The sequence below is a fragment of the Aythya fuligula genome, chromosome 1 (assembly GCF_009819795.1).
Source record: "Aythya fuligula isolate bAytFul2 chromosome 1, bAytFul2.pri, whole genome shotgun sequence".
Taxonomy (NCBI): Eukaryota; Metazoa; Chordata; class Aves; order Anseriformes; family Anatidae; genus Aythya; species Aythya fuligula.
Window position 1 is genome coordinate 204,237,480 of NC_045559.1, and position 15,899 is coordinate 204,253,378.

The 15,899-nt window shown below is 43.5% G+C and overlaps 1 protein-coding gene across 1 annotated transcript in view; it reads right to left on the reverse strand.

Annotated features, from left to right (window-relative positions):
• The window catches only part of EMSY (EMSY transcriptional repressor, BRCA2 interacting), a 38,495-nt gene extending 29,710 nt beyond the window's left edge, over positions 1 to 8,785 (reverse strand). Inside the window, exons 1-5 of the mRNA XM_032204822.1 lie at positions 8,726 to 8,785; positions 7,656 to 7,764; positions 4,058 to 4,157; positions 3,359 to 3,433; positions 921 to 1,096 (exon numbers count right to left, since the gene is read on the reverse strand). Of these exons, the coding sequence (XP_032060713.1) occupies positions 921 to 1,096; positions 3,359 to 3,433; positions 4,058 to 4,157; positions 7,656 to 7,725 (421 nt within the window). The 5' untranslated portion in view covers positions 7,726 to 7,764; positions 8,726 to 8,785. The remainder of the gene's footprint in view (positions 1 to 920; positions 1,097 to 3,358; positions 3,434 to 4,057; positions 4,158 to 7,655; positions 7,765 to 8,725) is intronic.
• Between the last annotated feature and the right edge of the window lie 7,114 nt (positions 8,786 to 15,899).

A 15,899-nucleotide genomic window follows, 5' to 3' on the forward strand; every position in this document is an offset into this window, starting at 1 on the left:
AAGGTAGAAATCTAACCTTCTCTTCTCCCATGCCCAGAAATTTGTGCTGCCAATTCTATGGTATGCTTTCTTCTTTTTCTTTATCATAATCAGATGTTTTACTTTCCAGCTTGATGTATTTTAAAAATTATTCTTAACTCAGTATCTGCTTTTCTATAAATGACCTACAATGCTTATCTAGACTGTTAACTGATAGAAAATAGTTTGTTCCTCTTCTTCAACTGATGTACCATTAAGGAACTAAAACATTCCTTGAATAATGAACAATTGGCTTTTTTTTTTTTTTTAAATGTTGCTTACAAGTAATAGCACAGTGGTCCAACAGTTCTCAGAAAAACAGGAAAAAAAGCAGCCTATTTCAAGAAGTGTTACACACTCGCTAGTTGCTTTCAAGCCCATCCAGCCAAATCAGATGGAATGTGTACTAGCATTATTTCAAGCCACAGGAAAAGTGGAAATCAATCTTTTAACTTGATCCATTTTTAAAAAATAAAAAGAAAGCCAACAAAATTTCCTTGACTTGCATCAAGACCTACAGAGATCTATACCTACCTTCTTAAAACAAAATACTCTGGACTTACAGAACTTTACAGAGCCTTCAACCATCAATCTAAGGTTTTATACTTTACAGAACTTAACAAGTTAAGCAGTGAATTTCCTCACTTCGTGGCTTTTTTCCATTTTTTTTTTTTCCACTTCCAGTTCCTTGTATACTCACTACTAACACAAAGCTCTCAGATTTACACTACACACACTACAAAGGTATATTTAAAAGAAAAATATATATATATTTCTACAAACATTGTGCAATAAAAAAGATTCATTTTTTTCTTCAGTACCTAACACTAAGAAAACAATTTATACTGTGACATTATTTTTATATTCCCACAGTTTGTGCTAGAATCTCGGCGTTCTCTCACCTTCTTTGTTTCCAGTTTCTGCAGGAACTGGAAGAGATGCGTTGTGCTGAACAGCTGCATTGGCAACAGCATTGGCAGTAACAGTAAAAGCTGTTTGCGGAACGAGTCGTGGCATCAGCGGCACCAGTCGACGACCTTCTATAGACCATTCCGAAGAGCTATTTGGTCCAGACATACTAAACAGAAATGCACATTCTTTAAGTATTCTGCTGACTTTCCAAAACGCTTAAGTACTCTTATTTAACTTCCTTTTTGCAACAATGAAAACTTAAAAGGCTGTTACTAAAGCCATACTAGAGAAATCATCTAAAACCTTCCTCATTTCTTGAAAGCACTTATACATTTTTCCCCATTTGTCAAAATCCTCCCATAGCAAACCTGAGGGCTGCTGCTTCTTTTATTTGTAATGTTGTTTTACAAACAGCCCTTAACGGGCCAGAGATCTGTGGATGTCATGTTCAAACCCCCCCCACACCAGATTATCTACTATTCAGGTAGAATTAATATACTATTTCTAAATGACAATACATAGATATCCAATAGATTTCATAAAATTTTACACAAACTGATCACATTACAGGAGAAAACCCTCAGCTTCTAATGCAGATCTTGTTTTACCTCAGCAGAAGTTTCTCAGACTTATTCATGTAGTCCCAAAGTAAAAGGACATGAAATGACTTAGGTACCTGTGCGACTTCTTCAAGAGAAACCAACCTGCTGCTCTGATTTTCTCTTAACCTGAGTACTTACACACAAACTAGAATGCTTCCCAAAAATGCTGTTCTCATCTAGATCGAGAGGTGTTTGTTTCCGACTGTTTTACACCAGTCATTTGTTAAATCAGCAAAACTCGAATTACAGATTATTTTTCAATGCTGTTATGTCGTTCTTAAACAAACCAACCCGTTTAATGTATTAATATATTCTGAAAACCAACTTCCCACATGAACTATTGCAAGCAAGTTGCAGCAAAATCTACCACAAATTAGTTCGTAAAATGCAGAGGATCTGCTCCATTGTTAAATTCTGATATGCTTCAGCATTCTTCATACATATTCACATCGTATAAGCAGAGCTGCATCAGCTGAGGTAAAAATACATTTTTTTAAATCAAAAACAAGACTACAAATGTTGCACATAGCAAAGCTAGCAAAGACTGCTTTCCTAGTGAGTTAGCGAATTATTTAAATCAAATACTGTATTACCAACCATCACTTACAAAGAATTTACCAGAGGAAAAATAAAGAGATGCAGCACTTTATAGTTGCACCTTGTCTGGATTATAATATCTCATCCGTTTGAAGTTCGATACATCAGGACAAACTGTACGCTTGTTCTGTAAAATGCTAAAAACAGAACTACTACTTAAAAAGGATACTTGGTTCAAGAAAATAATCCAGATTTGACAATTAAATACTGAGTTATTATTTTTTCTCTTTCGCTAAAGAAGTTGGTGGGATTTTGTTTGGTAAACAGCAAGTTGTAACTCTTTAAACATAAGCATTAAAATACTAAAATGTCCTTCTGTAGCGCTACAGAGGCATGCTGATTTTGGCAAGTCTCAGTTCTGACAACTGCTAACTCCAAGCAGCCTGCTACCTGCCCAATTTCCTTTTTTCCCCTCCCCATAACACCTAAGCTACATGAGTCAAATTCAAAATCGATGGTTATAACACAGAAAAAAATATGGGAAAAAAAAAAAAAAAAACACACTTAAAATCCATCACTTTTCAAGCATGTTTCTTAAAGGTCAGGTTATTAACTACCTCCAGAGATACGTAAGCTCTTGCCCCCTTGCTCCTCTCCACCTCTCAAAATCACATGAAGCTTGGGAAAGCAAACGCAAGGAGGAACGAGCCCAGCTGATGCTAGCAGAGCAGCTGCATCAAGCCGGGAACAGTGGACACTGATGTCATCAGACAGCTTGCTGCAGGGTGTTGTTTTTTTTTTTTTTTTCTCTCCACTCTGACCATTTTTCCCCCCTCTATGCTGATATGACTGTTTTCCACTGCTCTCTCCCACCTCTTCCCTTCCCTTTGTCTTTCTACAGTTAAGTCTCTTTTAAAATAACGTTTTCGAATGGATATAAATAAAATTAAATTTTAAAAACAACTATAAAACAAAGATGAAATTTGTACACAAGAAGCTGTTCATGCTGTTTGTTTTCCCTCTATTCTGTTTCTTCTGTTTATTTTATGGAAAGCTCCTCATGACAAAGGACTGTCTCCTAAGTTGTGCTTGTGCAGCAAATGAGAGTAACGAGTACTAAAATAATCCTTTCCAGCACCCTGATCTCAATCAGATACAGTAACTCCTTTGGCCATATACTGTTTTAACTACTGTTCTTTAAACTGCCATCAATTTTGAAAGTTGTATCATTCAGCTAATAGCATAATGGGCACCTTTGGAAATCATGTAGAAAATAACCTAGAACTTACTTGTGTGCAATAGTCGTGAGTCGTTCATCATTTACTGCTCTCCGAACTTCAGCGCGATGTCTCTCCGTTGAGATACTGTTAAAAAGAAAAAAAAAAAAGTCAATATATTTTAGTCAGAGGGAGACATGAACATTTATCTAAAACTTCCAGCTAAAATGAAACTTATGAATAATCCAGTCAGGGAGACGAAAGGGAACAGGCAGTTACATTTAAGAGATTGTCACTTAATTTTTGCTATCATAGAGAGAAAGAATGAATGTGTTATTGTTCACAAAGTATTACTGAAGAATGAAGAGAACATTACTGTTCACTGGGTACCACTGCAAAACAGTGCAATAAATTTAAAGTACATGGTAGAAAAAATTGCAGCAAACATGCAGCGTTCTTCCTTGCTGCATCCTGAGCCTGAAGATCTTCAAATCCTACCTGTAATAAAATCCGAGCCAGCATGCACTCACGAGCTAGCTGTGATGCTTCTAATGCTAGATATCTCCAAAACCATCAACAAACAGCAAATCTTCAACTAGAGAGGAACAGTTGTTTTCTTTATTCAAAGCCAAACTGGAATCAAAGCTCCACAAGATGGAGAATTACTTCTCTAAATGAAGATTTGCTTTAGGATGTGAGTGATAGAAAAAGCACGTACTACCTTCAAAGAGAACGGGCCGCTTGTTCTTATTTTAAAAAGGTCAGGATTACCTAAGCACTTTCGAGAGCTCTCCAAGAAGATCCTTCTTCTCTTTCGTAAGGTCTCCTTGTGCACGTAAGGCACTGATGACACCTGCATATGCCTCCAGTTCTGAGGAATTAGAGCAAATGGTATTTCTATTTAACGCTCGCAGCAAAGGAAGAACATTATTTTCAGTATTACTGACAGTTTTCCATTAATTTTCAAAGTCATTAAAAGGAACACGTCTTTCAATTATTTAGTGCTTTTCAAAAGAGATTGATGGTTTAGAACTCTCTCAGTCAATTACGCCGCAGTGGACAGCTTTTCTATGAAACAATTCTATCATCACAGAGGATTATCTAGTTTATACACCCAACTGAACATCTCGAGCTCTGAGCTGGCAGTTCAAGTCAGGGACCTTGAAGAAACAGTCCCTGAACCCGGACGGTACCTTAGAATTCTCTAGAAACAATAGAAGAAGAAACTTAATGAATTAACTTATTATTAACAGTTCCATGAAGTGCCTGGCTTGCAGAGGAAATACACTACCAAGAGAGCAAATGATTTTTTCCTAACACTGTTCCTTCATTAGCATGGAGAACATAAGCTCTGCTTTGTTAAATATGCTCACCATTATCTTTTATGCCCATTTATTTGATACGTACAACAGCTCGAATCTGAAAACAATGCACTGCGAGTGAATTAAACCTGTCCAGAGCATGAAAGAAACAATCCAGCTACTCTTAAACGTAGAAGCATCGTGAGGATCAGCACGCAAAAACATAACTCTGACGGAACAAATCGATTACACCAGGTGATTCATGGAAATATTCCATCAGTGTTTTCAAAAAAATAATAGTTCTAAAGCCTACTGGAATTTCTGGATTTTGTCCTATTGGGAAGGGTGAAAACACACCTAGTGCAAGTGATGTTGGAGCCTGCCAGATTCCCAAAGAATGACTTGCTGTTCTAGGCTTAGCGTTAATGTTTTAAGAAAATGTTCCTGGGAACCACGCTGTGAGCCAGCAGGACAAATTCTTTCACTGCTTCTGCAGATGACTTTCATTCAGCACCCCTTTTCTGCAGCAAACCGACCCAACCCCACAACAGATCCCAGGTTAACCAAAAACACAAATCAAAGGGGCAGGCCACAAGCTAACAAGGGCCCAAAACCACATTGGAACTTTCCTGCACAATAAAGAAGAGGATGCTGCTCTGAAAAGCTTCCAGATTAGGATTCCAAAGGGCTCATTTACAAATCAAATTGAGGAATTGTGTTGAAAAGAAGCCCTGCTCTCCTGTCCTGATTAAGCAGACAAAACCCAAAGCAGAGTCGCTTTGGCTAAGCAGCCTGCACAGGGATGCCGAGTGACCTAGAGAAGCATTTACAGCTTCGGTTATAAAACATTTGCTAATTAACGCAATGGTTATTACTAATATCAACATTTATTTAGACAACCGTGTTACAATATTTAAGAAACTAATTATTTTCCTCTGTTAACAACGTAAAGTAATCCCCACATACAACCATATAATTACTTAGCAAGGACAGATTTTTTTTTTTCTTCTCCTTTTTGCAATTTCAATGGAGATGCTTCACACGAAGGTTTTTAAATGCACATTGCAGCTTTTGGGAAGTTGGTAAGCTAAGTAAATTACAGAGCAGCTACGACCAGCTTCCTCACCCTTCTGTCTTATATAGGGGTCACGAACCGGTGAGCTCTCTTTTCAAGATGAAACACGTCAAAGAGGCAAAAAAAAAAGCTTCAAAAATTGGCTTTTACAAGTAAATAGCATTATTTCAGGTGCAAGGTTACGAACCCAGGACACCGCTAGGTACTGCACGCCTGGGAGATGCGTTTCAGCCTCACCTACACCGTGGCATTTCACTCGTGGAGCTGTGTGGAGCTGGCGAGGCAGGGCTCTGCATCCAGCAATATCGATCTGGTGCACGGCTGGCAGACAGATCTTCGCTCCCCCTGCCCCTGCTCCTTCCCCCTGCAGCCTCCTGCTGTGTCTGGATAAACCCAGAGCTTTCCTACCTACCCTCCAAGAGCCACGGCTGCTACAAGCTGCGATCCTCTGTTACGCTGGCAGGGCCCCCTTGTGGGGACACAGCTCATGCCAGCAAAGAAAAAAAAAAAAAAAAAGCTTTTTTTTTTTTATTTTTTTTTTTCCTGTCAGCCTAGGTTATGTCATTGAAGGAGGTGTAGCTGCAGTTCTGTTTGGCTCAGCTGCACCAGCAGGGTTCTGCCAGCACACCGCCATCAGCTGGGGTGGAAGTTGTTTTTTTTGTTTTTTTTGTTTTTTTTTTTCTCCTTTTTCCACGCTTCTAGCCAGCAGATCTACGTGAACATAATTCAGTAGCACAGATCCGGTCTGAATTTTTTGGCATCCCGCACTTTCTCCTAGTTTTTGTACTTCTTGAGCCTTGCTTAAGACATAGAGCTGTCACCTCAACGGACGTACAGCTTCGTTTTGGTGCTGTGCACAACGTCTGTGACACTGTCTGTTTCAACAGAACGCGAATCCCAGATTCCCGAGAAGAGAAATAAAGAGGAAATCAAGAAAAAATAACTTCTCAGTTCTCAGAAAATAAAGTCAGTGGCTTCATAACGTCTGAGAACCTTTGCACAGCCAAGGAGCACAGCACACAAGCTTTTAAGTTCCAAGTAAAATACAAACAAGGAGCTAAGTGACTCAACTGTCACAGGAAGTTTGTGGCAGTCTCAGCTTTCTTCCTGACATCATCTCCTACATTATGCTCCTCAGAGGACAGCCTTTCCTTCTAATCCTATGCATCATTTAACTGGGGGAAAAAAAACTAACTAAATACAAAAATTCAGTTCCTGAAGAATACAAGAAGCACGTTGCTTTGTCAGATCATTGATCTAACAAAAGATCTCCTCCCCTGTGACACCCAAAGGTGTGTGTGTGTGTGTGTGTGTTGGAAACAGCAAATATTTTTATTATATAGACAGTGCTGTATCTCCTTGTACTCATATATTTACAACAATGGAACGTGAAAAATCTCACAATATATTTATTTTCCTGTTGGGCAAGGTACCCAGATGTTGAGCTAGATTTGAAACAATGCCAAAAGCTCCTGCTGCTTATTGTAGTGAGGTGATAACGCTGTTTTCACATTTCCCTGACAATCCATGTACCCGAAGACTGAAAAATCACAACTTATCACACGGGTTGTTGGGTTCTTGTTTCAGATCTTTACACCAGAACCTTTGCTACTTGTGCTCAATCTCGCTGCATCAAACAAAGTAGGATTCCATGATTTTGGGGTACAAATAAAGAATTGAAAAGCAAACGAAGACCTCTCACACCTTAATAGCCATGAAAAATACAGCACTGCAACTTCAAGGCAGAGATGGACCAGGACGTCCGTGAGAGATTCACCCAAACCAAACCAATTCCGTTCTACTCCTTTTGCTCAGGCAGAGCATCTGCCAACCATCATTTTAAGCCCAGGCTGTCAAACCAATGACACATGCAAAAGGCAGGAAATGACTTGTAAGTTGCCTGTAGACGCATTAAAGTGTTTCACGAAAGCAGCGGGCAGGCAGATCTGGGAAGGGCAAACATACAGACCCACAGACTGTTATCTTACTGTACCCAGTTTGCGAAGGATCCTCTTGCATTCATCTCTGCTGAGATCCAGGAGAGTTGGCCACACCACAGGCATCTTTCCCTCGCCTCTGTGCTCCCCCAGAGCTCGGCCTGGCTGAAAAGGAACAGAAATGCAGTCAGCGCGAGGCCACCATTTATCCAGCTCCCAGGCTGATGAACGCAAACTCCACTGTCTGCTCACAACTCCACCAACACATTCGCTGCCATTCCGGCTCCAGCTTTTGTGCTGGCATGTGTTACCGTGCAGGAATCCAGCGGCTCTGCAAGGGCACGGGCTTCTTATCCTCCCTTCCTCTGATCCACCAGCTGAGCCTTTCTCCCGAGTTTCCCATCTCCTCCTCAAGCCCTTTTTTTTTTTTTTTTTTCACGCCGAAACGCTCCCCGAATCGATGCTCTCCAGTCTCCTCCCTCCCTTTATGCACAGAGCACCTATTATAGGAACTCTTCCAGCTAACCGCACGCCCCCCCCACACCACCACCACCACCTTTCCCCTCGGGGAACACATTTAGCACGAGCCTCTCCTATGCCAGCAAAGCAAAAACACGGTGAAATTCGCCTTCCCCCCCAAAACGGGAACACCCCCTTTCCCCACTGCATGGCGGCGAGGTTTCGGGGAAGGAAAGGGGAAGGAAAGGGGGGGCATCTCCTCGTTATAACGGGGAAAATAAACGGGAAAAAAGGACCGGAGGAGAGCGGGAGGAAGGGAAGGGGGGGGGGAAGCTGCCAGCACGGCGGGAGGCGGGCACCGGGAACAAAAGCCCCGGCTCCACCGCAGCTCCCAGCGCCTTGCTGGCTCCCCTCAGGGGGCAGCCGCCACCGGGAGCCCCCCGCCCACCTTTCCCCGGTACCGGGGGGTGGTGGAGGAGAACCGGAGGGGCTGGAAAAAGAGGGTTAGGAAGGGAAAAAGGGCAAAAGAGCCCTGAGGGGACCCCCTCAGCGAGCAACGGGCGGCCTGGGACCGTGGCGCTGCCGCCGGGCCGGGCCCTGAGGTGAGGCGGCGGAGGAAGGCACCGGGAGCCGCGGGGAGCGCGAAGCCTCGGCGAGCAGGACCCACCTGCCCGGCCGTGCCCGGTACATCGAAGGGGGCTCCTCAGAGGCAGGGCCCGGCCTCGGCTGCCTCCTCCTCCTCCTCCTCCTCCTCCTCTTCCTCCCTTCCCCTCCCCCTCCTCCCGGTGCCGCGCTCCGGTTTGTTTGGCGGCGGCGGCGGCAGCACCGCTTCACAGGACCAAGATGGCGGCGCGCCGCACTGCTCATGCGCTACCGCCGCGGGGCACGCTGGGAGTTGTAGTCCCCTCGCTCCCCTCCCTTCCCCGGCTGAGATGGGAGAAGCGCGGGGTGTGAGATGGACACAGGGTGTTTGTGCGCATGCGCTCCGCCGCGGGGTGTTCATGGGAGTTGTAGTCTTTCGCCGCACACACGCTGTTGTGGACGCGCTGCTGGCCGTCCCGCCATTGCCCGGCGGCTGGGGACGGGTGGCGAGAGGGGACAAAAAGCCCGCGCGCGTTGCTGAGGCGCTGAGGGAGCCCGAGGCGGCGGGCTGCGGGCTCGTCACGCCCCGCAGAGCTCGGGTTTTAACCGCCGACCGCTGTTTGTGCGAGGAAATGTGGCGAGGTGGAGGCTGTCCGGCCGTTTTCTGGCGTAAAATCGCCACCGGTTCGCTGTGGCGATCAGTCAGCCCGATTCTGTGCAAATAAAGTGGTAATAAAGTGGTAATAAAGTGCGTGCCCCAAAAGCACCCAAAACACGGCTTCGTTTCACCCGCCCCGCAGCCCAAAAGCTGTGAGGGATGGATCCGGAGGTCTGGGCTTGGTAGCACCCACGGGTGGTTCATCCGTGGTTTTCACAGAAAAACAAAACAAAATAAAACAAAACAAAACACAATAAATTATATCTTCTAAACAGTCCTTAGATCAGATTAGAAATAGGAAAAGAAACCATCTCCGGGGTACAGCTGAGGCTTGAAGGTGATGTGGTGTCAGTTTGTGGCTGCCGTGTCACGGCAAGAAAGAAGAAAAAAAGCCTATTGGTAAAACAACAAGAAAACAAACAAAAAAAGCCTGGTCACAAAACTTTCTGTGAAGCAATTGCTGAAAAAACACACCACCGGGACAAGCTTTGGCCCCCAGGGCTTCATTTTTGCCATGTGCACTTGTTTTTTCCGCCCTTCGTCTCGCGGCTTTTCTGATTTTACGAAGGAAATGTGCACCCTGGGGCTGGATGAAGAGGAGGGAAGGTGTCCCGCCTCGTGGCACCCATCCCATGGGTGTTCCAGCTTGCATAAATCTCCTGCTTTTGGGTCCACACCTGCACTAAACACACCCGTGCCCTGATTGCCTTACGGAAATTCATTACCAGCTGCCTCACCCGCGGCGTGTCTTTTAACAGGAAATCACATAAAACGAAAGGAATCGAGCCTTTTTTTCTTTTTTTTCCACCTATATAATTTGAAAGCTCCAGTGTGCGGAGGCTTCTGCTGGAAATGCTAGCAGGAGAAACTCCCTTTGTTCCCGTCTAGACGTTTTACTGGGGAAGTGTATAATGCAGTGCTCGGGAAGCTGGTGGCTTGCTCGAGAGAGGGCTCATTGATATGCTTCACAGCACTGCAAGGAAGGATTCTCGATGTCAGTGGCCACAAGGTAAATGCTGGCTACGGTGTCTTCCATAGTTCTCCAGGAAAAAATAAATAATAATAAAAAAAAAAATCTTAGAAATGAGCAATCTCTAAGGCGCAGCCCAAATCTAAATTTTGCCCACAATTTGCAGCGAGGAAATAAAATCTCATTTTATAGTTTCCTTTCAGAAGGCCAGAAACAGCTGGAAGCTTTTTGAGGTGAAGACAAGGCGAATGGTGCGCTTTGATCAGCAACACCTATTTTCAGATCTGCAAGTGCTATTATTTCCACCTAACTACAGAAAAAAAAATAAAAATGTTTCTTCCCTGTGATCATTGATGAATGTTTTCTCACTTGCAATTTCCTATTGTTCTCCACAGCGGTATAAATCTCAAGTACCTGAAAATAATTATGCTGAATGGTACAGAAGAGCTAGCACAATTTTCCTTTTTTTTTCTTTTTCAATGCCTTCTTAAATAAGAAGTGGCTGAGGGCAAATAGTATCATCCCTGCATAATATTGCCTAACAAAACCAAATGCCATAAGCTTTGCACAGAGCTGAGGAAGAGGCAGACAAGGATGGTGCCAGAACTTGCACCTTTCCTTTGCAGATCAGAGGCTCCACTGCAAACCTGCCTGGAAATGTGACTTTTAGTACAATTATCCTGTTCAATATGAGCAGTGCTTAACAGAATAATATAGCCCTTTTGAGGTCTAGTCATCAGTCATAACTGTGATGCTCTAGCAGAGAATCATTTTTATTGCATGAGGTGTTTAACAGCTGTCCCTTAAGTTTGTAGAGTAAATTGTTCCCTGAGCAAGAAACTACTTCAACTTTTTTTTTTTTTTTTTAGAAACAAAATATATCTAAGTTGTAAGATGAATGTTTTCTTGAAGTTTGTGTGTTGATGAATGCACTCTGTCCTCATACACACTCTCCAGTGAAATCTCTGCTAACAACACAGCTCACCTTTTCTCAGAGAAAGCATTAATAATGTGTTTTCTCAGCCTGGATCAGCAGTTTCATTAAACTTAATGAGATTGCTTAGGTAATTTTTTTTTTTTTTTTTTTTAGATCTTTGATTTTCTTCCAGATGAGGACTAAACTGGCCAATGGGATCAGGTTATTCCAGGCGAGGTATGACAAATGCACAGCAACACTCACATGAATACATATGTATGTGCTCAGGAAAATCATACACGCTTCATTTCCTTCTGTGCACAGAACAAAAGAGAGGTAAAAGCTGAGCCAGTTATGTATGAACTGCTTGAAGCTGTGACTGCCGTGTTTTCGCAGATGTCATAACACGATTTCCAAGAATACTTCTTATTTTCATTAAGAATAAAGACCCAGACAGAGAAGTATGCAGGAGAGGTCCAGAAAGTCTGAAGGCCAAATTCTGCCTGTAGTTACAGCAGCACAGTTGCCATTTACTTCAGACCCACCTACTCAGCTACAATCAATTGTCCATTACCTGTAACAATGGGGAGGCCGAGATACTGTGGACAAGGAAGAAAAGAAAACATAAATAATGAATCCTGAAAAGCATAAGAGGCTACCCTGACTCAGAATGACTGCATAGGGTATTTTAGCAATCCAGGGAGGCTGCCCAAATGAGGCCAATACTTGACAGAATTTCTTTACGTCCGATGAACAAAATGTCAAGAGTCTTCCAATTATATACTAAAAAAATGAAAATAAAGACAGGGTGGTTTAGACTTCATTAGCACAGAAACATGGCTAAATGTCTCATGGGTGAAATTTTCTCAGCAAATTCATATGAAATAGACTGATTCATTGTGGGTAAAAGAAGAAAATGCAGAATGTGAAAATGCTAGCTTTTTTTATATATATATTCTTAGTTGCCTTCCAAAGGTTAATCATAGAACTATTAGGTTTGGAAAAGCCCTCCAAGATCACCTGCTCCAACCACCCCCTACCACCAATGTCACCACCAAGCCCTGTCCCCAAGCACTATGTCCAACCTCTCCTTGAACACCCCCAGGGACGGGGACTCCCCCACCTCCCTGGGCAACCCGTCCCAAGGCCTGACCGCTCTTGCTGAGCAGAAATGTCTCCTCATTGCCAACCTGAGCCTCCCCTGGCACAACTCGAGGCCGTTCCCTCTGCTCCTGGCCCTGCTTCCCTGTGAGCAGAGGCTCCAGGGCCTCGATGTCCTTCTGGCAGTGAGGGGCCCAAAGCTGAACCCAGCACTCGAGGGGCGGCCTCAGAGAGCAGAGCCCAGGGGGACGAGCACCTCCCTGGCCCTGCTGGCCCCACTGCTCCTGACACAAGCCAGGATGCTGTTGGCCTTCTTGGCCACCTGGGCACCCTGCTGGCTCATGTTCAGGAGATCATCAATCAGTAATGCAGGACCCATCACTTGGCCATGTTGGACCTCAGCCCTCTACCCATCAACCCATCCTGTCCAGCTCTCTCTGCAGGGTCTTCCTACACTCTGGCAGATCAACATGTCCCACCAACCTGGTGTCATCTGTAAACTTACTGAGGGTGCACTCAATTCCCTCATGCAAGTCATCAATAAAGATATTAAAAAGGCTGGGCCCCAACACCAACCCCTGGAGAACACCACTGGTGACCTGTCACCAGCTGGATTTCACTCTGTTCACCACCACTCCCTGGGCCCAGCTGTCCAGCCAATTTTTAACCCAGCCAAGCGTGTACCTGTCCAAGCCATGGGCTGCCGGCTTCTCCAGGAGAATACTGTAGGAGACTGTGTCAAAGGCCTTGCTGAAGTCTAGGTAGACTACATCAACAGCCTTTCCCTCATTGTTCATAGAAGAGTCACCCGTTCACAGAAGGAGATGATGTTGGTCAGGGAGGACTTGCCTTTCATGAACCCCTGCTGGCTGGGCTGGATCCCTTGGTTATCTTGCACACGTTGTGTGATTGCACTCAAGATGACCTGTTCCATAAAGATGATCTGTTCCATGAATCACTTGCTTAGCTCTCATTACCTACATCCTCCGTTACTGACTGAGTCACCAGTTAAGGAGACCCAAAATTACAGTGCGCTTTCTGACTTTTCCAAAAGGAAAACAAGAGAGAAACTTGTTGACAGCAGCTCCGTTTCACCTTATTTCCATGAGCAAGGCTCATGCAACTGTGCTGCCTGCCAGTTCTGCCCCAGGATAAGCAGTAAATCTACTGACAGTCCAACCAAATTCAACAAGTGACTCAGGAGCTGGTCATACAAACTGGTTCCTTAGGTATAAACGTGTCAACAACAGCTTGCTGTTTTCTTTCCTATTACAGCCGACTGACACAGATAAAACTGGAGCTCATTGGGACCTGGAGGATTCTTCATCTGACGGGGACCCACCGACAAGTTGTTTCACCTTTCTTGTGCCTCTGTTTCCCACTATTATAAAGAATTTAAAAGCCTAATGGCAGACTGATATACAAGAGCCATGCATTATCATTGATAACAGCAAACTGCTCATCTTTTAAAGAAATTGCACAATTATATGTACTTAAGGATAATTTTTCCCCGTGAAGAAACAGTCCCAGTAAGAAATATAGTGACCACCAACAACTCCTACTTTGTTTCATATTCTCCAACCTCAGATCCCCTATTAGTTTAACAAATTTGATTCTCATCAATTACAGGCACTGCTCTAATTAATTACAGACTTTCTGGGAGCCTACATAATAATCCGTGTTTCACTACGCTTCCCTCTAGCATGCAAGGCGATGGAAGGGAGAAGACAACGCGCTGTAGTTTCGGACCCAGCAGTGAGATGGCACAGCTCAGGGGAGAAGCGGTGATTTTCACTTGGAGAATGCAATTTGTATGCAGCCCAGGTCACCAGCAGCAAAGCTGTTCCTCTCAGCTCTTTGGGGGCTCGTACGAAACGAGCACAGCAGCCTCACTGCAGCTCATGCTGGATTATTAACTACACCTCGACTCACGCCACTACGAACTCCATTCTCGTTGTGGCACCCAGCTGACAGACTTGCATTGATCCAAGCTAGAACTGGACTGCTACAAACCCCGAAATACCCCTTTTCTTCAGAACAGTCTTCTGAGGGTAGAGCAGAAATAAAATCAGCTCGCTACTACAGGGCGAACATGCGCAGCTATTGCAGCTGCTGCTTTTCTGCTGTAAATTGTAAATTTTCAACTTTCCAGTTTCACACTGGTAAGTTCAAAAGTAAAATTGGAAAATCAAGAAAATGGTTTTATCAGACTGCTAGCAACCAAATTCCCACTACACTCTTATATTAAGATAAATGCAACATCATGGACAATTTAAAATTTTAGGGAATTTAAAGATATTTTAAAATATTATTATTAAAATTTATTATTAAAATATCTTCTATATTTTGTATAGGAGAGGAACAGTCAGCCCAGGTTCTAACAAAAGTGAAATCCTTTCTTGGTCAATTTTCTTGGCCTAGCCAACAGTTCACACTTCTCTTAAGAGATTATTCAGTGGCTCGATACATTTTCCTGACATAAGCATCTCCATTTTAGTTTTATTCTGCCACCCTTAGACTCCTAAGCTCTTTCTTCTTCCCTAAACCCTTTCCTGTCACATTTTTCTCCCGGCTAAGATAAGAACAGAAGCCTCAGCAACATTCAGGCGCTGGCAGCTTGCCAGAGGAGCCCTTTTATACACAGCCTTGTCAGATGCAGGGATTGTCACTGTGGGCCCAGGACTAGATGTACTTAAATCCATAACAGTATTTCACCTTCTTTCCCTGAAGGTAGTTGTGCATTGCCAGTTAATAGAGGTTTTTGCCTGTTTTGAGCAAGACACGCTGTATTCAATGCATATGTTTATTTTGCAAATCTTAAGAACTTCAGTGCTGAAAGCAGCCAAATTCAGCAAGATTTAAACCCATCCAAACGCCACCTTGCGTCAAGTTAAGCACCCATTTAAACACTTCGCTACACTGAGGCAAAAAACTTGATTATATAACCTAAAATAATATTAAAAAAAAACTTCATCGTGTCACTCTGCAGCATGTCGAAGAGCAGATTAAAGTCAGTGCCCTCTGCAATCTAGAGAGATGGATGCTTATTTCCATTCTCATTGTAGCATTCAATATGTGTTAAGAATGTATAAAGGAGCAAAGGCACTTCTCAAGAGAGAAAGCATGGAAAAAATAAAATAATTAAAGATATTGGTACACTGTAACTCATGTCCTTTCCTGTGGCCACATACATGTACTGCAAACTGTGGGTAACACGGCTGCAATTTAGGGCATTTAACCCAGATTAGCATGCAGCAGAATTTAGCCACTATAGCAACTGATCCGTGTTGTATTTTAGGTAAGCTTGCACCTTCTCTCCAGCTGCACTTTTCACCCAGCACACTTGGCATTGCTTCTAAGCTGAAGTCAACTCGTGATTGAATGACTTGTTCCCAGTTTAGACATAAATATTTTTACAAGGCTGGATGCACTAAAAATGAATTCTGGAGAAGCAAGGGATTGTATCCACTGTAAAGGATATATTCGATCACGTTACAGAGACTGCACAACTAAAGCAGCTCCATTGACCGTAGGAGAAATGGTTAAAGACTGCAATACCTAATGGCTGATGACACCAGGCATTTCCCTATCTGGACAGCCACTGTCCGTATTTT